Source organism: Natator depressus, chromosome 1 (genome assembly GCF_965152275.1).
Source record: "Natator depressus isolate rNatDep1 chromosome 1, rNatDep2.hap1, whole genome shotgun sequence".
NCBI lineage: Eukaryota > Metazoa > Chordata > Testudines > Cheloniidae > Natator > Natator depressus.
Genome location: NC_134234.1, coordinates 265745501 through 265771226, shown reverse-complemented (window position 1 = coordinate 265771226; position 25726 = coordinate 265745501). Strand labels below are relative to the sequence as shown.

Below are 25726 nucleotides of genomic sequence, written 5' to 3'. Positions count from 1 at the left end.
TTGAAGTCTTTAAACCATGATCTGAGGACTTTAATAGCTCAGACATAGGTGAGAGGTTTATTGCAGGAGTGGGTGGATGAGATTCTGTGGCCTGTGTTGTGCAGAGGTGTTGGATCATATTAAAGAAGTTCTGTATTAAAATCACAAATGAGTTTGATTCCCCATAGTTTAAATTCCAGGGTATTACTAATTAAGAGGTCTCTTGGTTTTTGGTACTGTTTCTCTCCCTCTGTGTGTGAAACTTGCAAGCTGCTAATTGTGTTAGTACATTCTAAGACAGAGTCTGTTCTCAAAGCAATTCACAGAGAGAGAGACTCAAAGCAATACTCTAACAACAGAAACAGCACCCAGAGACTCCCCGCCCTTTTGTTGTATTAACAATTGTGATTAAAATAGAGATAGAGGATGTCTGTGGATGGATGCTTGGTGTGGATAATAACTGAATGATCAGGGAGGTGCCAGCCTAAGAATCCAGTGTCCATCGGCTGAAGAAGGCGTCAAGTGGAAATAACCAGAGGACCCCAGGAGGGCAGACTGGAATCCACCCAACACCTCAAGAACGGGAGAACCAAAGAACAAGATAACATCTAGCAGCACAGAGCCGTCAGGAATGTGCCATCTGCTGATTGATTCAGCAACAGCATGATGAAGCAATTCCCATAGACTGGCACAGGAAGAAATTCCTATAAAAATAGACTCTAAAAAGTGAGAACTTTGGGGTCTGATTCTGCAAACCAACTTCCAGGAGCATCAGATGAGCAACTGACAAGGCCCTGCTCCCTCCTCATGTCCAGGCCACCTGGCCAGTGGCTTGGCATGAGCAACTCTAAGGCTGGTAACTATGATAACAACCTTGCAGAACCTGTGTGTGTATGAATGAATGTGTGAATAAATATGAAATTGAATGGAATGTTATAGCTATAACTAACTGCTTACTATGATTCTTTCTGTAGTCACAATAAATGTGGCATTTTGCCTTTTCCCCTTTAATAAGATCCTGCTGGTTTTTATTTTATTGGTAAAACATTTTGGTGGAGAATTGCGAAAGGGGGAATATTGGTAAAAAAACCTCAGTTATTGTAAATATTGGTGTGCACACCGCCAGCTCTATTGAGCTAGGCATTTCTATTAGATTAAACCAGATCTGCTGGCCTCCGAGAAGGTAGCAGGGAGAAATAGGTTAACCGGACCTGCTGGTCTCCAGGAAGGTAGTAGGGGACCTGCTGGCCTCCAAGAAGGTAGCAGGGAGAAATAGGTTGACCGGACCTGCTGGCCTCCGAGAAGGTAGCAGGGAGAAATAGGTTAACCGGACCTGCTGGCCTCCAGGAAGGTAGCAGGGGACCTGCTGGCCTCCGAGAAGGTAGCAGGGAGAAATAGGTTAACCGGACCTGCTGGCCTCCAGGAAGGTAGCAGGGGACCTGCTGGCCTCCGAGAAGGTAGCAGGGAGAAATAGGTTAACCGGACCTGCTGGCCTCCAGGAAGGTAGCAGGGGACCTGCTGGCCTCCGGGAAGGTAGCAGGGGAAAAATGCATAGATTAAGCTATGATTTCAGAATCTAGGCTGTGTCACTTGCTAAGTAATACCAGCAGTGACAAAGAGATTGAAATATCCATGTTAAGATGTTTAAAAGAAAACAGGGTAAGCCAGTACCAGAGGGAGGAATGGAATCAGAAGGAACTCCAACCTCACTTTTGTTAAAGAAATTATACCTTTTAAACAAATCCTTCAAAAATTTGGGCACAGTCCTTGAACTAAACAAGCCCTAGCTGATGTCTGCACTATTTCGGACCTGGAGGATAGATTGGCTCAGTATATCCTCATATACAAACCTTCTAGTGCTGCCAAAAGAGATGCAGCAGCAATTTGGTTGTTGTGGGAGGCACGTAAAGATTCTTCCCTCTGCTTGTCTTCATGAAAAGAGGAAAAGGCACAAATGGAAAAGGGAGCCACAATAAGTTGGGTTTTCTTTTTTTAGATTGCTATGTGTTTTGGAAGCAGAAGTTTAAAAAGTGATCAAAACTCTGGTGAAAGTTGATTGTGTCCATTTTAAGATAGTCTCTGAGCTGCTGATGGCTTTAAATCCAAAAGCAGGAAGCGTCTGTGAAAATGCAAATTACCTAAATAATAAAGGAAGGAAAGAACTAGCAGCACAAAGGAGCTGCAGATAAAGGACACACCTGGTCAGCAAACAAATTGTCTAAATAAAAGGCATGGGATAACAAGATAATTTGAATAAATTTAATGATAATAAGTATCCTTGTAACAACGTATAGTGTGTATGATTTTTGGAAAAACCCTTTAGGGTCGTATGGTAATGATGCTTCTCAGCTATTACCTGTAAATAAAACTTAAAGCTTAACACAGCAGGAAAAACATTATAAACTTGGTCTGCTGTATAAGAAGGAAACTCAGGGATTTAATGACTAAACAGTGGGATAATTTCCCCATAACCCTTAAAAGATAAAAGCCATTGAAACCTGGCCTGCCTATAGAGCAAAAACAGGAAAATGTGGGGGCAATTCCTCTGTTTTGCCTGCAATCAGCAAGGGTATTTGTAAAAGAAATATTTTAAGCAATAATCTGCCACCCCAAAAGGGGTAGAAACATGTTCTTTTTGTCTTTCAGAAAAATCAGGAAAAGCTGATGCCAGCTGAAAAGCAACCCGATACCATGAATCTGCTGTCACAATAGAAATTGTGTTTTGTGTTCTGTGTTTTGTCTTGTGTTTTGTCTTGTTGCTAGCACTGTTGTGTGTTTAAAAAAAAAAATACTGAAGACCTGCAGGAACTTAAAAATAAATTAAGCTCTCTGTCCCAGCTACAGGACAGCCTGATACAAAAACAAGTACATGCCAATGTAGACTTGGTCCAAATTGGTCTGGGTAACCTAAAAGGCCAATGAAATCTTTAGTAATGGCTTAATACTACCACATGGCTTATCCATAAGAAAAAAAAATATTAGAAATAGAAAACTACACAGCCATAGCTATGGGTTGCACTGAAATGCAGATACTTGCCCTAGCTACTTTGGAACACAAAATGTTCTGGGTCATATTGGGAAATATTAAGGTTTGATGCATTTGTTAAAAAAGAAAGAGATCATTGTTTGACACTTATCAATATGAATGGATGCAATACGTTTCCAGTATTGTAAAACCAGACTTGTTAATGGGAGAAATTGTTGTCAAAATTGCACACCAACAGTCCCTGGAGGCAAAGGTATTGAAGGTTAACCCACTCCCCATATTATACATGGGATCCTTCTGGCTACCCTGGACCTTGAGCCAGTGGGCTGGGGAGGGAGGGAAGCTATTGGACACTAGAGGTTGTACCGAATGGACTCCTCAAAAGTGGGTGTGCCTCACCTTGCCTGTTGCCCCAGAACCTTGTAGTAAAGATACATCACTAGGATCATGTATGTGGGATGAATTGAAATCACAAACTCAAATTGCCTCACAGTACTTTCTCTTGAATAGGCTACATAGAAAGTGACACTGACGATTATAAATCTTAGTGTCAAAAGGGGGATTATGTTGGATCATATTAAAGAAGTTCTGTATTAAAATCACAAATGAGTTTGATTCCCCATAGTTTAAATTCCAGGGTATTACTAATTAAGAGGTCTCTTGGTTTTTGGTACTGTTTCTCTCCCTCTATGTGTGAAACTTGCAAGCTGCTAATTGTGTTAGTACATTCTAAGAGAGAGTCTGTTCTCAAAGCAATTCACAGAGAGAGAGACTCAAAGCAATACTCTAACAACAGAAACAGCACCCAGAGACTCCCCGCCCTTTTGTTGTATTAACAATTGTGATTAAAATAGAGATAGAGGATGTCTGTGGATGGATGCTTGGTGTGGATAATAACTGAATGATCAGGGAGGTGCCAGCCTAAGAATCCAGTGTCCATCGGCTGAAGAAGGCGTCAAGTGGAAATAACCAGAGGACCCCAGGAGGGCAGACTGGAATCCACCCAACAGCCTCAAGAATGGGAGAACCAAAGAACAAGATAACATCTAGCAGCACGGAGCTGTCAGGAATGTGCCATCTGCCGATTGATTCAGCAACAGCATGATGAAGCAATTCCCATAGACTGGCATAGGAAGAAATTCCTATAAAAATGGACTGTAGAAAGTGAGAACTTTGGGGTCCGATTCTGCAAACGAAACTTCCAGGAGCATCAGATGAGCAACTGACAAGGCCCTGCTCCCTCCTCATGTCCAGGACACCTGGCCAGTGGCTTGGCATGAGCAACTCTAAGGCTGGTAACTATGAAAACAACCTTGCAGAACCTGTGTGTGTGTGCTTGTATGAATGAATGTGTGAATAAATATGAGATTGAATGGAATGTTATAGCTATAACTAACTGCTTACTATGATTCTTTCTGTATTCACAATAAATGTGGTATTTTGCCTTTTTCCCTTTAATAAGATCCTGCTGGTTTTTATTTTATTGGTAAAACAGAGGGTCGGACTAGATGATCATGATGGTCCCTTCTGACCTTGGTATCTATGAGTCTATGAGACACTTCACATTACAGAGACAAACAAACAGCTAAATATCCAGACAAAACAAGGACATCATGAAAAGAGGAAGGTAAATGTCCCAGTATGTGTAGGGTCGGGACACAGCAGGAAATTAATTCTAAAGCACTGATGACTTGGAGCTTGGCAGTTACAGCTATTACTGTCTGTGGCCTGATGATCTGCTCCTCTTAGAGCTGCTTCTGGACTCTGTTTTCACCAACCAACTATGCTATCCCTAAATACAGGGTCTGTTGGAGAACCCCCTGACGCAGCTGGGGAAAACAATAAAGAAGCAGAGGCCACTGGAGCATGGAGCAGTGAGAATCTGTGGACATGGGTAGATTGGATGCTGCTTCCTGGAGAATATATTTATAACCTTAGAGAGATGGTTCAGGGGAATTCCTATCGCATGGGTAAAATGTGGCTTTCACATTGTGGGGACTGTACCATGCACAATGCAAGGGACCATAGAATCATGGAAGTAAGAGAGGGGAAAAGGCTGTTAGGTCATCTGACCTGGCCCCCTCAACAAGACTGTCAGTCTGTGCTCCAGGGCTAGCTATGGCGAAATACACCAGGAGACGGAGCATTCTCTTCCTCATATTCAAACGTAGTGGCATTGAGATAGCAACACACAGTGTAATATATAAGAATACTTTGAGCTCAGCATCTACAAAGTGAAAATATTAATCAGCTGCCTGTCTTTGCTTGGGAGGTGCTGAATGAGTATAGGATTGTGTGGGGAAACATCTAGGCTAAAATCCTGCCCCTGTTGAAGTCAATGGGAGTTTTGCCATTGACTTCAATGAGGATCAGGAGTTCCTCCTTAGCTCTGTGTTATGAATGAAGGTTTTGTTTTTTGGAGCTGCCAGTGACCTTTGGAAACGCCAAATATTTACCCTAAAAGCCCTGTAATGCAAAAGCAAAAAGAAACTCAGCAATTATGAAACTTGATTTCTTGTCCCTGGTTACACTGTAGCTGGGACTTCAAAATCCATGAGGGATATAAAATAAAACTGGAGGTAGGGGAAGGGAAAGGGAGTTACCTTTAGTCAGATTGCTATGGTAAATGGTAGAATGCCTTGTTTTATCTGGTACACACCTTCTCCTGAGCAAATATTATAACATTACTAACCTAAAAGTATCTTTAAAGATTATGGCCTAACAACTCCTTTATTTACTTTGACCTTGGTGCCGTTTTAATTTTCATTGCTACTCTGTGGTTGAGCAATAATGTTGATTTGAGCTAAGTACAGCATTCTACAGTCTTCTCTATAAGAATAAAAGGTTATCAGACATGTCCCTTGTTACTACAAACCATGCACAACACAAGACTTTGAAACGTTTCATGCACAGACTTTAATCAGAATTATGTAGGTTCATCTAACCATGTTCATTCATTTGCTATTCACTGGAGCTAACCAAAATACCACTAACCCTGTATGAGGAAGACTCTTGAAAACTTTTGGGGCACTGCAATATTCCATATAGGAAATACCAGTCTCACCTGAAACATTACACTCTCTGTGTCCCCCATCCCCCAGTACTGCACTGTGAGCTCCCCACAGATGAAGATGGCTGCTTGTAAGGCTCTGATGGGTGTGAAGACAGGAATGGAGGGCGTAAAAGGAGTTGCTGAGACAGGATTGGAAATTTTCCAAAGAAATATTTTTTTGTCAGAAAACACTGATTCATCGAAACCAAAACTATTTGCAAGAAAGGGTCAGTTTTGACAAACTTCCTGCTTCAATTAAAAAAAAGTTTAAAAATTATCAAAAAGGCCCCATTTCTATTTTTTTTTAAAAAAAGTTTCATTTTTTTATTTGAAATTATTTTGTTTTAAAATTGTAGTTTATTCTAAAAAAGTTTAAAAAGTCAAAACTGAAACAAAATGCTTCAAAATTATTGACATACAATGTTCCAATTGATCCACTCCAAATGTATCTATTTAGTTAGTTAGTTATCTGGATTATCAGTGAGTGAAAAGTTCTGAGATTTTGATTTTCGTACCATTCCGGAAGAGAGAAAAAAAAATCTGAAATCTCAAACTCTAACAGGATGGGGAAAATAATTTCCTGCCCAGCTCTAGCTGCGTGGCCCATTCTGGAATGGAAAGTAAACTGGCCAAGAGGAGGAGGTCAAAAAGGAAAGCACTAAGGGGAATCTGGAGTTGTGGGGGTGTCCAGAAGAGCATTTATAGGAGATTTCAAGTCTTTGCCTCCCCCAAATAAAGTCACCTTTGCCCTATTAATTTGAGTTTGTTGTAATATCCTATGTGAAGTGTAACATTCTAAAGTTATATAAATCTTCATGAAATCAGCTTAATTCTGTCAAAATTATTTTATTGAGTTGAACAAATACTCAATGTTCTGTAACTAAGGGCCTGTCTACACAGGAAAATTAATCCAAATTAACTAAGGCTATGGCTACACTAGAGAGCTTGCATTGCATCGATGCAGCTGTGCCACTCTAAGCTCTCCAGTGGAGCTGCTGTAAGTCAATGGGAGAGAGCTCTCCTGTCGATTTAATTAATCCATCCTCAATGAGCAGCGGTAGCTATGTTGGCAGGAGAAGCTCTCCCACCAACATAGTGCTGTCTACACTGGCATTTAGGTTGGTGTAATTTATGCCGCAAAGAAGGGTGGCTTATTCACACCTCTGAGCAACATAAATTAGGACTTATCTACACTGGCAATTAACAGCGCTGCAATTTTCTCGCTCAGGGTGTGAAAAAATACTGAGCCCAGCAAGTTGCAGGGCTGTAAAGTGCCAGTGTAGACAGTGACCAGGAGGTACACCCCTCATTGAGGTGGGTTTTTTAGAGCGCTGGGAGAGCTCTCTCACAGCGCTGCGCTGCGACCACACAAGGCACGTTAAAGCGCTGCTGTGGCAGCATTTTAGCATTGCCAGTGTAGATTAGCCCTTATACTGACATAAGTGGTAGTGCAGACATAGCCAATTTGAAGTGGATTAGTTAAACTGCATTAAACCCCTGAGTGAACGCCGTCATTCAGAAATAAAGTGACCTTAATTCAGTTTATCTTAATTCACTTCCAAAGTGAATAAACGAAACTGCATTCAGGACACACAGGGATTTAATGTGGTTTAACTAATCCACTTCAAATTCACACCTTTAGTTAATTTGGATTAATTTTCCTGAATCTCCATGTAGACAAGCCGTAATATGTTCTCAAATTATAACAGTAGCAAAGTAGACACTATTAATGCAAAAGGTAAATTATTAAGACTTTGTCTTACTGTAATAATTGCTGTCTTATGGGTTATTTTAAACATACATTATCTTTGGGATTTAAATACCACAGAGTTCCTAAACATAGCGGGTTCTTTAAATGGATTTTCTAGCGACATTTTTAAGAGACAATGTTAGGGGACAAAATCCTAGCCTTGATGTCAGGCATATAACATTTTGCACTTTTTAAAAATGAAATGCATGAAAAAAGTAGAACGTTAGGGGTCAGTGATGAAGGAAACGGACATGACTGTGCAGCAGGGCTTATGTCCACCACTGTGTCAGTAAAAATATCCATTAATCATATCATCTGCATAAGTCTGCCTCCTGCCAAGATTGCTAAGCTTTTTAGCCAGGATCTTAGCAGTCTCTTAGGATTTAGTGTCAGCGGTGATACTTACAGATAATTAATTCTGTGACATGATGGTTGATTGTTAGTTTGATTTTTTCTATACACACTGGAATTTTTCCATTTGAATCATGATCTCCATTTTGGAGTGGAACTTTCCAGTAATTACACTGATACTTATTTTTGCAAGCAGGTTTTCTCTGTGCTAGACCCCAGTCAGTAATGGCCCTTCCCAAACTAGGCAAGGTTTGCATTGGAACTATTAGACCTGGGAGGACTGAATGATACTCTCTTTGTAAAACATTTCAGTTCAGTTCCTAGATTTGTCAAGCAAAGGGCACTACCAGTGTACAGATACAACCCACTCCTTCCATCTCCAAGGTGGATTTTGCTGCTTCTCCAGTGCTCCCAAGGCCACATTCAACTCCCATTGAAGGCAATGTAAAAACTTAGATTGGCTTCAATGGCCTTGTCTTCGCGAGGAAAAAAGGTGTGGTAATAAACATGAGGTAAAATCCTAGTGAAGACATGGCAGTTGTACCTCTAACACATGATATCAGGCCAACATAAACCCTAGGTTCCCCCAAAGCGTTTAGTGTGATCTGCTGTCATCTGAAAATTGCCTTTTCTCCTTTCATGGATTTTACCTCGTGATAGTTGCCATGTGTCAGTTAATATGAGGTAAGAATGCACCTTTTTTCCTAGTGAAGATGGGAGTTGGAAAAGACCCTTAGAAAGTGAGCGGCTGAATCCAGGGTTCTAACCCGTACTTTCTGAATGGGAGTACAAAACAAAAACACCCTTGTATATGACCTGGCAATAATTATTGAAGAAAAATATCTGATATTACAGATGAAGAGACTAGAGACTGCAAAGTAGGTAATGGAAGTAGGCAAAGGGATACTAGGAAAATATTTGAAGTAAAAGTATTTAAGAACTGTGTTGTCTATATATTATAACATGAAAATATTATTTACCTGTGTAATGAAGGATTGAGGTCACATACATTTTCATAAACTACATTCTAAGAGGAATCAGGTTGGTAAACTATACAAGGTGTATTATCTGGGCTAGACACACATCTCTCCAGTTAGTGAAATCAAACATCCAGAGGAGAATAGATCCCTCTGCCAGCTGGCTGGGTCAGCAGAAAGCCACGGTGGAACAAGTAAGTGCCCAGTGAGATGAAAAGGTTAGTTGCCACACAACTCCAAGTGAAGCCAATGGGAGCCACATGCCATATTCAACCACAGAATGCAACTCTACAGTTTCAAAGGATACTGCCAATTTCTCTTTTCTGAGAAGGGATTCTTGCAGTGCTTTCTGAAGAAGATGGATACAATTTTCCCTTAAACAACACTAACAGTACAGGAGCCAGATTCTGTCTGCCACATATGAAGTGACAGCACCAGATTATGCTCTCTTATGCCAGTGTAAATCTCGTGAAATCAGTGGAGTTTGTAGCTGTGTAGCTGAGAGCATTACTTGGCTCACTACATTTCTCTCTCATTGTAATCCATTGAATGTGGTTTGTGGATTTGAAGTTCTCTACAAGTCACAAATCCTCAGAATGTTCCTGGGTGATTTTTGCATTTGGATCTCCCTGTGGACTATATAACTCAGGAGTCCCACCAGAGTCAAACTTGCTGGAATAATGTTAACTCACACGGAAATTTCCCCCTTCAGATCCACCTGCTTCTGAGAGTCAGATGAATTAGGGTTGTTGGTTTTTGCTAATTCCATCCACTTTTGGTCAAACCATCCATTTCAGGGCTTCTGCCAACACTAATGAAGAAGATGTGCCAATATGGAGATCTGTTCTCCAAAAACAGCAGGAGAATGCTCAGGAATCCTCATTTAAGTGAAGAGGCAGCTGTCAGCCCATCCAGTGTATAAATAATACTAAATTACGGAGAGCCAGAGTGCTGATTTGTTAACAGCATCTGCTGACCCCTAGTCTGGCAAACTCTACTGGTTTTTGTAAATAGCATTAAACAAACCCAAAGATGAAGAAATAAATATACTGTTAAGAACTTATAGCCCTCTGCTAAAGCATCACAAATGAAAAATGGGAGGATCTTGTCTTCTAGTATTTAACCCTCAAGTTTCAGTTGGTATTTTATCAGTTAATTGACAGTGACTTACATTTGCAGGCATCTGGGGCAGAGAAAGGCCTTCTGAGATCTCGGTAGAAGCCTGGCTTGCAACGTTGGCAATGCTGCCCTTCAGTGTTGTGTTGACAATTATCACAGACTCCACCACTGCGATTCCCTGAGGCCAGCCATGCATCCATGTCAAAATGACACATGTCAGCATGCCCATTACATTTACATGCTGGGATCAAGCCAAAGGAAACAAAAAGACTCATTAAAAAGAGGAAAGATTGTGGTGTGTATAAAAGGTTAATGCAAATGCTGAAAAATGAACATACAGTACAGCAGTAGCAGAAACAACAAAGAAAATCAAATGTACATACAGGCCAGCAGATGTCTTTAAAAAAAGTACCCAGTTATACCAGCACTTGCATTTCCAGTGTAACTAATTGTTCACGGAATCTTGCAAGTGAGACCCATGCCCTGTTGGGGGGCCATAGGCGAGTTATGTTGGTTTGAGTCTAATGAATTAGGGATTCATATTTTAATAAAATCTAAGTCCTTCAACATCTTGTCAATATTGTTTATTTTCTTCATTTTCTTAGGTACACTTCTTTAAATTTACAGAATTAACACCTATTCTTATTTAACCGGATTATGTTCAGGCTCAGTAGATATGGTTTTGAGTAACATGCAGAATGCTCATGGAAGAAAATAATATGGATTCTGATGTATGCTGAAGGTCCTTGCAAATAAAAAATAAAGCACTCAAAACCAAATGTTAGAACAATGGGCCTCATTTATAAAAACTTCATAAATTCAAATATATAAAGAACTTTCACATTATCACAAAACATGGAAACCAAGTAATTCCCTCCTTTGACAGGGTTACTGGCCTAGTGGATGAGGGGAAGCAGTTGATGTGATATATCTTGATTTTAGTAAGGCTTTTGACATAGTCCCACACGACTTTCTCATAAGCAAACTAGGAAAATGAGGTCTAGACCATGGGTGGGCAAACTCCGGCCCCTCAGCCCTTTTAATCTGACCCCCCGGGAGCGAGGTCAGGAGCTGGCCCTGCTCTGGTGCTCCTGCCAGGGAGTGGGGTCGGGGGCTTGCCCCGCTCTGCCTGCCCGACGCTCCCACGTGTTCAGGTGGGACCTACGTGAGGGAATGCATGTTACTGCAGCTGCACAACCCAAACGCGCTACCAGAGCCTGGAAGGTGCAAGCCCATGTGTCTGCTACTTGTGGGCTTAGATGACTCTGCTGTTTTAATAGTGTTAATTTTCCATTGTTGAAGATAAACCAAAGAGTAGTTGGCCAGGGAGTGCAGGCTGCATTGTTCACATTAATCAAAGAGGGATTGGAAAGGAGGTAAGTTTGGTTTAATTATTGTAATACTTTATGACAGTATATTTATAATAGTAAGTAAGGTTTAATGTTTATTTCCACTAAAATGCATCTTTATTAAATAAAGTTTATTTGAATATCTCTGAATTGTTAATTTCCTGAGCATTCATGGCCCGCCATACAATTTCTATACCCAGAGGTGGCCCTCAGGCCAAAATGTTTTTCCACCCCTGGTCTAGATGAAATTATTATCATGTCAGCGCACAACTGTTTGAAAGACTGTACTCAAAGAGTAGTTATCAATGTTCTGATGTCAAACTGGGAGGGTATATCTAGTTGGATCCCACAGATGTCTTGGGTCCAGTACTATTCAATATTTTCATAATGTCTTGGATACAGGAGTGAAAGTAGGCCAGTAGGGGCTGGGAGTACCGGTAAGAAGTGGCTGCCCGTACTGGCCCGTACACTGCCAATGTTAAAGTGCTACCGCAGAAGCGCTTTAACATCGCTGCCACACAACCCCGGGCGGCGGCCCTGCTGGTAGGGACCCGGAGGGTAAAAGGGGCGGCTGCCCCGGGGCCCGGCAATTTAAAAGGGCCCAGGGCTCCCGGCTGCCGCTGCTACCGTGGCAGTGGCTGGAGCCCCAGGCCCTTTTAAATCACCGCCGGAACCCCGGGCGGCATGGGCCAGGCAGTGCAGATGGGCTGGCTGCGGGAGGCTGACCACCCCAGCCCCGCCCATTCCGCCCGAGGCCCCACCCCTTCCAAGGGCCCGGAGCCAGGCCCCTGTACTGGTAAGTCCTCTGTGCTACTTTCACCCCTGCTTGGATCATGGAGTAGAGAGTATGCTTATAAAATTTGCACATGACACCAAGATATGTGTGTGTGGGGGTTTGCAAGCACTTTGGAAGACAGGACTAAAATTCAAAACAAGCTACACAAACTGGAGAACTGGTCTGAAATCAACAAGATGAAGTTTAATAAAGACAAGTGCAAAGTATTACATTTAGGAAGGAAAAATGAAATATACAACTACAAAATGAGGAATAGCTGGCTAGGTGGTAATACTGCTGAAAAGAATCTGAGGGTTAGAGTGGATCACAACTTGAATATGAGTCAGCAATGTGATTCAGTTACACAAAAGGCCAATACCATTCTGGCGTGTATTAACGGGGGTGTTGCATGTAAAACACAGGAGTCTTGCTGTACTAGGCACTGGTGAGGCCTCAGCTGGAGTATTGTGTCCAGTTCTGAGTGCCACACTTTAGGAAAGATGAGGACAAATTGGAGAGAGTCCCGGGAGAGGAACAACAATTATAAAAGGTTTAGAAAGCCTGACCTATGAAAAAAGATTTTAAAAGCTGGGTAACATTAGTCTTGAGAAAAAAAGATGGATGGGGGTACATGATAACAATCTTCAAATCTATTAAGGGCTGTTGTAAAGAGAATGGTGATCAATTGTTCTCTGTGTGCACTGAAGGTAGGACAAGAAGTAATAGGCTTAATCTTCAGCAAGGGAGATTTAGGTTAGATGTAAGGAAAAACGTTCTGATTATACAGGTAGTTAAGCTCTGGAATTGGCTTCCAAGGCAGGTTGTGGAATCCCCATCACTGGAGGTTTTTAAGAACATGTTGGACAAACACCTGTCAGGGATGGTCTTGGTATACTTGGTCCTGCCTCAGCACAGAGGCTAGACTTGATGACTTCTGGAGGTCCCTTTCAGCCCTACATTTCTATAGTTTTATGATTTTCATTCACGAATTTGTTACTTCTAGAGAATGACACTTTCATCAAATTCTTTAATTATTATTTTATTTTTTCTTTCAATTTAGAACACTAAAAGACAGCCCAAATGCAAGTATATACTATATAAAGCAACATCTTATTTTTAAGTCCAAAGAAAAAGAGAGTAGCATTGGCAAGGTGAATGGATATGTCCAAATTATCTGTGTCTCTGCACATATGCAGAGAGCAGATGTCCAGAGACATCCAGAAGCATGGGGTATCTACTGAGCATATTCAGTAGATTTCTTAAATCTTCATAGAAAGTCATCATTATGGTCAGGCAGGTCTTACAGAATCTCTGTCTGAGACATGAGCCAACCAGAGCTCAGCAGAAAATGTTATAAATACAAGAGCAACTGAGAGACTGGGAGGGAGGGAGGAAGAAGAACGTGATTCACGGGCAGAAGGTTTGGCTTTGAAACTTTGGACTGAAAAATAAACGACTGCAGTATAAAGCACAAGGGTTACACATAGACAGGGTCTGAGAAATCTGCCAATCATTGAACATTCCAAAATGAAACACAAATTGCAGTCAGCTCACCCTTCTATCCAGGAGCAGCTCTAAATACAAATAATACTATTTCAACACACTGGCTAGTATTTCAGTCTACCCCAACGCCTTCAAAAGCCAGGCAAAACATGCAAGATGGCAAATCTGAGCTATTTCAGACCGGGGCAGGAGGGCATTCCGAAGCCCTGAGGCCTTTCTGGAGAACACCCTGTGTCTATAGCAACGACTAGAGTTGTGGATTTATTGAGTGGCACCACCTAAGACACTTCAGAGCTGATTCTTCTAGAGCTGCTGAGTGCCTACAGCTCATGTTCACTTCATTTGGAAACAAGAATACTTAGAAACTCTGAAACCCAGCCCTAAAAGTGACAAGTTAGGCACCCAGAACTTCACGCACACCAAATTAGTGGACACTTTAAAAAATGTTGGCCTTAATCTTTAACATTAGATATTAAATACCAACATTTAAAATCTCCTGGCAATACCTAAAATGGAAAAATAACGCCTCCCCTGCCCCCAACAAAAGTACATCTTCATTAATTTATAGTGTATTATACAAACAGTTGTTAGTTGTGGCTGATTCTACTTTATACTGAAAAGCCAGACACTGAAAGCTGTGCCAACGCTTTATCTGTAGTCCCTGTCTCTCATCCAGTGTCCAGTACAGTCTATTTAACGGCACTGTGCCTGCAATAGAAGCCCAGCATCTCAAGTAGTTGTGCTTCGATTCCACAAGAAAGCCAAGCAAATACCTAACATGTTCTTGGTAGAATTTACAGGCTAGCAGCTTTGCAAACAGAGCAGTTACCAATGTTTAAACACGTGATGGGTGCTGACGTTGGTTCTCTACTCACTAAGTTACTTCACAAACAGCTGTCTGTCGTCTGGCTATTGGGTACCTTTTTGAAATATCAGAGAAAGGGGTGTGATAAGGAATTTCATTTATGCTGACAGTCTTGAGGCACTTTCATGAATCAGTTACTTACATCGGCATTCTTTTGGGGCTCCAGTTTTGCCATTTGCAGCCTGCCAGGGCTGGTCATTGTAGAGTGGAGCACAGAGCTGACAGTGGTGGCCTGCTGTATTGTGCTTACACATGCACCTTCCATGGACCTAGTGAAGGAAAACAGAACCAGGATCATTCACAGCATAGACTGCAAGGTCTCTGGGAGCAGTGACTGTGTCTTTATATGTGTTTGTACAGCAGCTAGTCCAATGGAGTCCTGACCCTGGTTCTGGGCACCATTGCAATAGTTAAATAATAATGGATAAAAAAGAAAAAGGGCCTGCATAGTGTCTGCCTCACTAGTCTGAACCTAGTCATTGGGTAAATAGTCTGCACTTATGCTTTCAACCATATATACCAATATATAACATCCCAAACTCTTCTTGTGATTTTCAAAGCACTATTCGTTGAGGGGCTCTGGCTATGGAATGAACTTCCAGAGGAGATTAGGTGAAGCCAGAGTCTGACTGGCTTTTGAAAACACTCCAGAACTTTCCTCTTTGAAAAAAGTCTTTCCACCATACACAGAGAAAGAGAGAGAGAGAGAGAGAAGCAGAGTTTTTATCCTGCAAAGGGAGAAGAACCAGAGATGCTGTGAAATACACTCAGGACGTTCTTGCTATTGATTTAATGTGGAAGGTGCACAGATACCGTGGTGATGGGTGACAGTATAAAACCCTAAACCAGATAGATTATTACTATACAGAGTAGTTTTAGTAGCATACTTTCTGAGCTCCCATAGTTTATCATGTGCCATTATATGAAAGCCATAGGTATGGGTGCACACTCAGGGCCAGATCTGCAGCCCTTCAGGCTGCTTTGCACTGCTCCAGTGGTGCATAACAGCTGGAAAGCCTAGTGCAAGGGGAACCCTCATATGATGTAAAGCCAGTTCTCTACCAACCTCTCTTCTAGCCACTAGCATAGGGAACAAGTTGGAGGTGTGACCAAGGGAAAGCGGGTGTGGCCAGAGTACCACTGTGGTGTGACTATTCTCAGGGTATGTCTACACTAGGAAATTAGGTTGATTTTATAGAAGTCGATTTTTAGAAATCAATTTTATACAGTTGATTGTGTATGTCCCCACTAAGCACATAAAGTCGGTGGAGTGTGTCCTCAATACCGTCGCTAGCATCAACTTACGGAGCGGTGCACTGTGGGTAGCTATCCCACAGTTCCCACAGTCTCCGCTGCCCACTGGAATGCTGGGTTAAGCTCCCAATGCCTGATGGGGCAAAAACATTGTCGCGGGTGGTTTAGGGTACATGTCGTCAGTCTCCTCTCCCTCCCACCCTCCGTGAAAGCAATGGCAGACAATTCTTTCGCGCCTTTTTTCCTGGGTTGCCCATGCAGATGCCATACCATGGCAAGCATGGAGCCTGCTCAGTTCACCGCTGCTGTTGTGAGCATTGTAAACACCTAGCGCATTATCCTGGAGTATGTGCAGAACCGGGCTAAGAGACGCCAGCACGAGGATGATTGTGATGAGGACATGGACACAGACATTCCAGAAAGCACAGGCTGTGGCAATTGGGACATCAAGGTGGCAGTGGGGCTGGTTGATCCAGTGGAACGCCGATTCTGGGCCCGGCAAACAAGCACAGACTGGTGGGACCACATAGTGATGCAGGTATGGGATGATTCACAGTGGCTGCAAAACTTTCGTGTGCATAAGGCCACTTCCCTTGAACTTTGTGAGTTGCTTTTCCCTGCCCTGAAGTGCCAGAATACCAAGATAAGAGCAGCCCTGGCAGTTGAGAAGTGAGTGGCAATAGCCCTGTGGAAGCTTGGAACGCCTGACTGCTATCGGTCAGTCAGGAATCAATTTGGAGTGGGCAAGTCTACTGTGGGGACTGCTGTGATCCAAGTAGCCAATGCAATCACTGACGTTCTGCAATCAAGGGTAGTGACTCTGGGAAACGTGCAGGTCATAGTGGATGGCTTTGCTGCAATGGGGTTCCCTAACTGTGGTGGGGTGATAGATGGAACACATATCCCTATCTTGGCACCGGACCACCTTGCCAACCAGTATGTAAACTGCAAGGGGTACTTCTCAATGGTGCTGCAAGCACTGGTGGATCACAAGGGACGTTTCACCTACATCAACGAGAGATGGCCGGGAAAGGTGCATGACGAGCGCATCTTTAAGAACTCTGGGCTGTTCGAGCAGTTGCAAGAAGGGACTTACTTCCCAGACCAGAAAATTACCTTTGGGGATGTTGAAATGACAATAGTTATCCTTGGAGACCCAACCTACCCCTTGTTCCCATGGCTCATGAAGCCGTACACAGGCAGCCTAGACAGTACTAAGGAGCAGTTCAACTAAAGGCTGAGCAAGTGCTGAATGATGGTAGAATGTGCCTTTCGACGTTTAAAAGCTCACTGGCGCAGTTTGCTGACTAGGTTAGACCTCAGCGCAACCAACATTCCCATTGTTATTGCTGCTTGCTGTGTGCTCCATAATATCTGTGAGAGTAAGGGAGAGACATTTATGGCACGGTGGGAGGTTGAGGCAAATTGCCTGGCATCCAATTTTGAGCAGCCAGATACCAGGGCGATTAGAAGAGCACAGCTTGGCACGCTGTGCATCAGAGGGGCTTTGAAAACCAGTTTCATGACTGGCCAGGCTATGGTGTGACAGCTGTGTGTGTTTCTCCTTGCTGTAAACCCGCCCCCTTTGTTGATTTTAATCCCTGTAAGCCAGCTACCCTCCACCCTTCGATCACAGCTGGCAAAGGAAATAAAGTAACTATTGTTTTGAAACCATGCATTCTTTCTTTATTAATTAAAAAAAAAGTGAGATAACTGACAAGGTAGCCTGGGTGGGGAGGAGGGAAGGACAAGGCCACATTGCTTATTGTAGCCACACTACAAATCAAAACTGTTTGAATGACAGCCTTCTGTTGCTTGGGCCATCCTCTGGAGTGGAGTGGCTGGGTGCCCGGAGCCTCCCCCGACACGTTCTTGGGTGTCTGGGTGAGGAGGATATGGAACTTGGGGAGGAGGCCAGGCAGTTACACAATGGATGCAGCAGGGCTCTGTGCTCTTGTTGGCTTTCCTGCAGCTCCAACAGATGCTTCATCATGTCCGTTTGCTCCCGCATTAGCCTCAGCATCGCCTCCTGCCTCTGCTCTTCATGCTCAGTTAATGCTTTCCTGGCCTCTGCCACTGAATGCCTCCAGGCATTAAGCTGTGCCCTATCAGTGCGGGAGGACTGCATGAGCTCACAAAACAAGTCATTGCAAGTGTGTTTTTTTCGCCTTCTAATCTGCGATAACCTCAGGGACGGAGATGATAGGGGGAGCATAGAAACATTTGCACCTGGGGGGAGATAAAAAGGGAGAGTAAAATTTAAGATGATACATTTCTGAGAACAAAAGGGAGACTCTTTCACAGTGAACCAAGCAATTCACAACAGACAGCACATGTGCTTTAGGTACAAGGTCGCATTTTGCCTTTTATATTGAGCGCCTGCCGGTATGGTGACACATCACAAACGGCTGGGCAACAGAATTTGGTTTCCAAGCAGCCATGGTAAGCCTTTTGGTATGTGGGGTTGGGTTCTTACGCCTTCATAACATGTGGGAATGGCAGCGCCATTCTTCCCCACAGCAAGCAATGCCGGTTGGGTTTCACATTTAAAAGGAGGAGCTGCGGTTTTCAGTTGGATGTGAGGCACACACCTCCCCCCACCTCACCGGGTGGCTATTCTCTGGGATGATCCCTTCACCCCTCCCCCTGGCTGTGTGGCTATTCTCTGGGATGATCCCTTTTAGCCAAGCACAAACAACCCAGCATGAACGGGGTTCTTTTACTGTTCCCTTACAAAAATTCCCCTATTTCAACCAGGTGACCATGAATGATATCACTCTCCTGAGGCTAACAACACAAAGATATAGACCGAATGTTGCTTGAATGCAACCAAAACCCAGGACCATTCGCTGCCATGCTTTGTGCTGCAATGATTCCAGACTACTTGCTACTGGCTTGGCGTGGTAAAGTGTCCTGCAGTGGAGGATGAAATAAGGCAGCCCTCCCCAGAAACCTTCTGCAAAGGCTTTCAGAGTACCTCCACGAGAGCTTCATGGAGATGTCCCTGGAGGATTCCCGCTCCATCCCCAGACACGTTAACAAACTTTTCCAGTAGCTGTACTGGCTGCGAATGCATCCCAATTCTTCAGGGCAAATCAAACTTTAAACAGTATTGCTTTTAAACCCTGTAGTGTAGTTACAAATGTGCACTCACCAGAGGTGCCTTCTCCAGCTTCAGGGTCAGGGATCCTGCCTTTGGAGGGTATTGGCTCCAGGGTGATGAAACGGTCCTGGCTGCCGGGGAGAACGGATTCACCGCTTGCCTGCTGCGCATTCTCCTTCTCCTCCTCCTCCACAAAATCCTCTTCCCTGTTGGGTGAGACTCCCCCCTTGCAGATGTCCACGGACAGTGGTGGGGTAGTGGTATGGTCCCCCCGTAGAATGCCATGCAGCTGATCATAGAAGCGGCATGTATGGGGCTCTGACCCAGAGCGAACATTTGCCTCCTTTGTCTTTCGGTAGGCTTGCCTGAGCTCCTTGACTTTCACGCGGCACTGCTGTGTGTCCCTGTTGTAGCCTCTCTCCACCATGCCCTGTGCGATTTTGGCATACATATTAGCATTTCTTCTTTTTGATCGGAGTTTGGCCTGCACAGATTCTTCTCCCCATACAGCAATCAGATCCAGTGTCTCCCTTTCGGTCCATGCTGGAGCTCGTTTGCGATTCTGGGGGGACTGCATGGTCACCTGTGCTGCTGAGCTTGCCACGCTGACCAAACAGGAAATGAAATTCAAAAGTTCCCTGGGCTTTTCCTGTGTACCTGGCTAGTGCATCAGAGTTCAAAGTGCTGTCCAGAGCGCTCACATTGGAGCACTCTGGGATAGCTCCTGGAGGCCAATACCGCCAAATTGCGTCTGCACTACCCCAAATTCGACCCAGCAAAGTTGATTTTAGAGCTACTCCCCTCGCCGGGGAGGAGTACAGAACTCGATTTTAAGAGCCCTTCAGGTCGATGGAATGGGGTTGGTTGTGTAGATACATTCATTTTAAAATTGACCTAACGCGGCTGAATTCGACCTAACCCCGTAGTGTAGGCCAGGGCTCAGATACCAGCATGGCCCATTGATAGCTACTGCAGTCAGACACATGTTAAACAAGCCTTGAGCCTTATAAATACCTGCAAACTGAAAATGTGGTGTGGTGCTCAGTTGTAACCAGGCCATGAATCAAAGGTGATCTGCAAGAGGTTGCAGGTGTGCCAGGCATATCTCTTAATATGGGAAGCAACCTCAACAATCATCCATGTTATCAAAAAACATTGATGAGGACTTTGCTATTGTAATCAATACGTACTTTTTGGAGCACTTAGAATAAAAGAAACGTAGGCTGGAAGGGAACTCGAGAGATCATCAAATCCAGCCCCTGTGTTGAGGTAGGACCAAATAAAACTAGACCAGCCCTGATAGGTGTTTGTCTAACATGTTCTTAAAAACCTCCAATGATGGAGATTCCACAACCTCCCTTGGAAGCCGGTTACAGTGCTTATAGTCAGAAAAATTTCCTAATATCTCAACTAAATCTCCCTTGAGGCAGATTAAACCCAGTATTTCTTGTTCTACCTTCAAGGGACATGGAGAACAATTGATCACCATCCTCTTTATAACAGCCCTTAACAGATTTGAAGACTATTATCCGGTTCCTCCTAAGTCTTCTTTTCTCAAGACTAAAGATGCCCAGTTTTTTAAATCTTTTTTCATAGGACAGGCTTTCTAAACCTTTTATCATTTTTATTGCTCTCCCTGGACTCTCTCCAATTTGTCCACATCTTTCCTAAAGTGTGGCACACAGAATTGGACATAATACTCCAGCTGAGGCCTCACCAGTGCCTAGTACAGCAAGACTTCTGTGTTTTACATACAACACTCCTGTTAATACATGCCAGAATGGTACTGGCCTTTTGTGTAGCTGTATCACATTGTTGACTCATATTCAAGTTGTGATCCACTCTAACCCTCAGATTCTTTTCAACAGTATTACCACCTAGCCAGCTAGTCCTCATTTTGTAGTTGTGTATTTGATTTTTCCTTCCTATGTATAGTACTTCGCACTTGTCTTTATTGAATTTCATCTTGTTGATTTCAGACCAGTTCTCCAGTTTGTCTAGCTTGTTTTGAATTTTAGTCCTGTCTTCCAGAGTGCTTGCAACCCCTTCCTAACTTCCATATGATGAAATTTGTAACGGCCTCCTAGTATCTAAATTGAGTTGACCAAACAGAGGTGTTTTATTTTTAAATAAAAATTTACCAAGAGCAGTAATAGAAAAATAAATGTAAAACAGTATTCAGGGCATTTCAAATGAGAGTCTTTCTTCAGATGTCTGACTGATATCCAAGCTCAAAAGATCTTTCAATGTTTCATTTTTGCTCAAAATGAGAGTTGAACACCACCTAATTACTTGGCTTTTTCCCTTCTTCATGTACACTTAAAATTATATAGAACAGAAGCTAATAAATCAAACAAGCTTGCTCAGATTACTTCCTATTAAGATAATGAGCTAGATTCACTGGTCCACTCTGGCTGATTTGTGCTGCTCCAACATTGCACAACAGCTGCAAAGCCAGCCTGACTGGCTAGTTATGCCAGATTTATGGTTGCTTTAGGTCGCAGGAGCAACTGAAAGCAGTCAAAGTGTGCTGATGAATCTGGCTTAATAGCTGAATATGTTTTTAATTACTGCTGTAAAATGGTAGCTTAAACTCTTTTGTTTGTGCTTTTATAACCATAGTTCTCAGTGCACTGTTTGCCACTGAGCCTCACAATAAATAAAAGATTCTGGAGAAAAATGTGTATGTAAACATGGAACTATTATGTACTCCTGAAAGAAACTAAACAGAAAGGGGCCTTGAACATGCTGTAAACAACCCCTGCTTGGCACACACATGGAATGGGCAAGCAGGTATTATGTAAATACTGTTTGTCTCAGAAATGTCCAGCTGCACAGTGAGAGAAATGTATTACCTGGATCTGGTGGCTGTGTTTTTTTGTTTGAGTGTGTAACACTTTGATGATATTTCTATTGCTGAGTATTATGTAAGGCTTTGACTGTTTGACAATTAGACTGTAACTAACCTCTTAGATCATGATTGTGTCAAAGAAATCCTTAAGTATGTTTAGTGGAGTTCCCCATGTGACTTATACAGCTATCAAGGAAGAGGGAGCCACAAGATCTGTGGATGCATGTGTTTGGTGGTGGGAGAGAAATAACAGAAACTACTGTTCTGTGGCTGTGGTAAAAGAACAGTGTCTCCTGAGTCAGGATTAGATGCTTTGCATGATGAGTCTGTAGGACTTTTGTAGCCAGGATGCCACATTTTGGCTGGTTAGCACTGTTGAGCTAGCGTACAGACCTTTACAAACACACACTGCATGAGGATGACTTATCTAGGGCTAGATTCTGACGTGGACTTCACACCTGTGCAGGAAACTAAGGTGTAAAAACCTCTCTTACTCTCCTACCTGGGCAGTCTGAGCATTCACCTCTCTAGATCTAGCAGTCAGGGAGTGGGTGGGGATTGAGTGTAGCCTTGGCTACACACCTTCTCCTTGCCAGCCAGCACTGCTGAGCTGCTGTAGGGAAGTGTCACGGTTTGCTGCTGCTATTTGTCTCTGAGACATTATGCCTCCTTGATACTCCTGGGGCACATACTCCTGAGGTACCACACCTTGCCCAGGGCTGTGCCTAAAGCCACAGTCTAGCCTAAGTGTTCAGCAATTCTTCCCATGCCCATTGGCCATGAAAAAAAAAAAAGTGGCAACTCAAAACAATCAGCCAACAATTCACAACAGTAGAGCAAAACAGCAGTTACAAATAATGGGAAGGATCAAGCACCCTTGAACTTCAACAAAGAGATACCATGCCCCCCCGGCCATGAAAAGGACACGTGGACCCAAAGTATAGCACCCCCTTTCTGTAACAAATTGTATGTGTCAGTGTCTTCTAATACATTACATTATGCTGCCAGAACATGAGGAAAGAAGGGGCAGAGATAAACAGCATGGGTTGTGTGTCCCAATACTTGTCCATTAATATGGTATATATAGCAAGAATGCCAACCACTGAATTACTTTGCACTTGACCTCTGGAGAAAAGGGTTCTAATCAGGAAAGTGTGAGCAGTCATAAAACCTCGGTATAACAGAGAGAGACTGTTGTGATCAGAGTGATAAACAGGTCATGTTTAGAAGAGCTCTCTGAATGACTTCATTAGATACGTACTTTGCACTCATTGTGCTTACAGTGGTTCTAAATGAGCTTTCAACCTTAGTTTAAGGAGTAAAATATCAGGGCTAGGAGAAAGTGTGAGGGCCTTTCTACTGCAGTCATGAGAACTGCTTTGTGATCTTCCAGGTGCTATGGTGATGAGCACCCCATAAGAGCCAGCTCTTGAGGTGGTATAATTGGCACAACTCCTGTTCAGATAGAGACAAAGTGGCAGAGTAGAGGCACGACTCCCGCGTGACTGACTTTCTTTTTAAGGCATAGTTCTCTTGTGTGGTAAACTGTAATGCCGAACAATTCCTAACAGAAAGGTGGTGGTGGTGGTGGGGTGCCGTGGGAATACCACACGAAGTAGAATTAGTAGCCTCTGACAGTCCCAGAACTGCAGCAACAGAGGCAAGGCTGAATTGTTGATGAGCGCTGAGGTGCACGGGCAGTGCTTTCTCTGTCTGATTAACCAGAGATGGAAGCTTTCTCTTCTATAGCAAGACTCCTGCTGCTGCCTGATTTGTTCGGTGACATCACAGTGCAGTACCTGTGTTTACTGGAGGCTTGTTGCAGTTTAACTAGCCCACTAGCACAAGGGATGCATCGTCCTGTGTAGTGACAGCCCAGCATTGGCCTATACTGCAGAAGCACCAAGACATTACAGCAGCTCAGAGAGGAAGGAGTCAGAGGTCACAATGCTGGTCAGCTGTTTGCAGCCAGACAGAAGTGACACCTGCTCAGAAAGAGAACAGCTGTGAGACTGCAAAGACAAAGTGTTTGATGCCCTGCTCTCCATGGGCAAGAGGAGGAACCCTTTTCAGGGTACTAGGGTGAGGGAGGGGAGCCAGAAAGTGGGATGGGGAAAAGGGAGAAAGGAAGAAGAAAGAATGGGGAATGGAATTGCTGTTTCGGCCACACTGCTGCTGTGCCTGTGTCTTGGAACAAAACATGAAACACCAAGCCCTGCTGAGCTCACTTATTACCTTAGATCGGGGTAAGCAACCTATGGCATGCGTGCCAAAGGCGGCACGTAAGCTGATTTTCGTTGGCACTCACACTGCCTGGGTCCTGGCCACTAGTCCAGCGGGCTCTGCATTTTAATTTAATTTTAAATGGAGCTTCTTAAACATTTTTAAAACCTTATTTACTTTACATACAACAATAGTTTAGTTATGCATTATAGACTTATAGAAAGAGACCTTCTAAAAACGTTAAAATATATTACTGGCAAGCAAAACCTTAAATTAGAGTGAATAAATGAAGACTTGCACACTGCTTCTGAAAGGTTGCCGACCCCTGTCTTAGATCATAGAAAACGTAGGACCACACACCGCCCTAACTCACCTGTGCCACTCCCACTGACATTTGCTGACACTATCAGCTCCTGCTATGTGGCAAGGTGAACTCAATCTCACACCAAGTCTTTCCTGATAGCCACTAAAATCTCCACACTTCTAAGTCTCAAATTGTGCCCCTGGGTCCTGACTTTGTCCCGTATTGTAAATCCATTATTTCCTCCCAGTGAGTCCTTTTTTGGGGGTTCCTTTAGGCATCAGGGGCATATTGCCATGCAATCCCCTTTTTTTTTCAAGACTTATCAGGTTGTGCTGAATGAGCATCTTCAGAAGACTTTCCCACCACCTCTACATTATCCCTTTTCCAAAATCAGAACATCTATTCTTCAAATCTAGCTCAGGGCAGTGGAGACTGGAAGCTCCTACCACCTTTGGGGGCCTGAGTGAAATGAGTTTGCTGGGCTCTGTCTAGTTTGGCATGAACCGGGGTCTACTTTACCAAAAACACCAACACAATTGGCACTACTTAGCCCCCATTGGCAATTTCAGCTGAAAGGCCAAGGGCTGAATGGGCTTAAGGGCCCTTATCATCCTTATCAGGATGATTTACTTGGGGATTGGATGATTTAGTTGGGGATTGGTCCTGCTTTGAGCAGGGGATGGGACTAGATGACCTCCTGAGGTCCCTTCCAACCCTGATATTCTATGATTCTATGATCACCCTTAGGGATCATCCCTCAGATCAGGGACGGCAGTGCAGAGAAGCTTGTCCTTCCTGTGTGGTACAGTTCTGTGGATAAACAGGGGCCTCCAGACTCATCTATCTGCTCTAATAGCACTAGAATTCCTAACAACACCCCCCCTTACACCTGTGCTAACCTATTTGCAACTATAAGGCTTTTCCATCTGGGATTATTATGGAGCATTGCTAAATACACAAACGCAATTCTCAATTCCTTTCACTGCTTCAACCATTCACACAGTCATTGGTTCATTTAACCAGAAATTCCTTTTCCCATTATTTTTCGTTCTGTCCTGGAGTCTTTATGTCCTAGTTCACTTTCACACTATTTCCCTTCTTAGCTTGACAGCTCTGTGTAATGTCACTCATTATGCTAGACAACGCAAACAGTGTTACAAAAGTTGACTTGTGTAAGATAAACGAGCGACTGATTTCTATGCACAAAGACAGTGGCTAGGGCATGTTTCCATCCATTGCCTTTTGTTGATGAATTAGTACCTTCCAATGCTTCTTTTCAGATTCC

The 25726-nt window shown here is 43.3% G+C and overlaps 1 protein-coding gene across 2 annotated transcripts in view; it reads right to left on the bottom strand.

The window, feature by feature from the left end:
- Window positions 1-25726, bottom strand: part of NTN4 (netrin 4) — a 131383-nt gene that overhangs the window by 20972 nt on the left and 84685 nt on the right. For both annotated transcript variants that reach the window (XM_074941877.1, XM_074941876.1), the window contains exons 4-5: window positions 14849-14975; window positions 10267-10455 (exon numbers count right to left, since the gene is read on the bottom strand). In XM_074941877.1, coding sequence (XP_074797978.1) covers window positions 10267-10455; window positions 14849-14975 — 316 coding nt within the window. The remainder of the gene's footprint in view (window positions 1-10266; window positions 10456-14848; window positions 14976-25726) is intronic.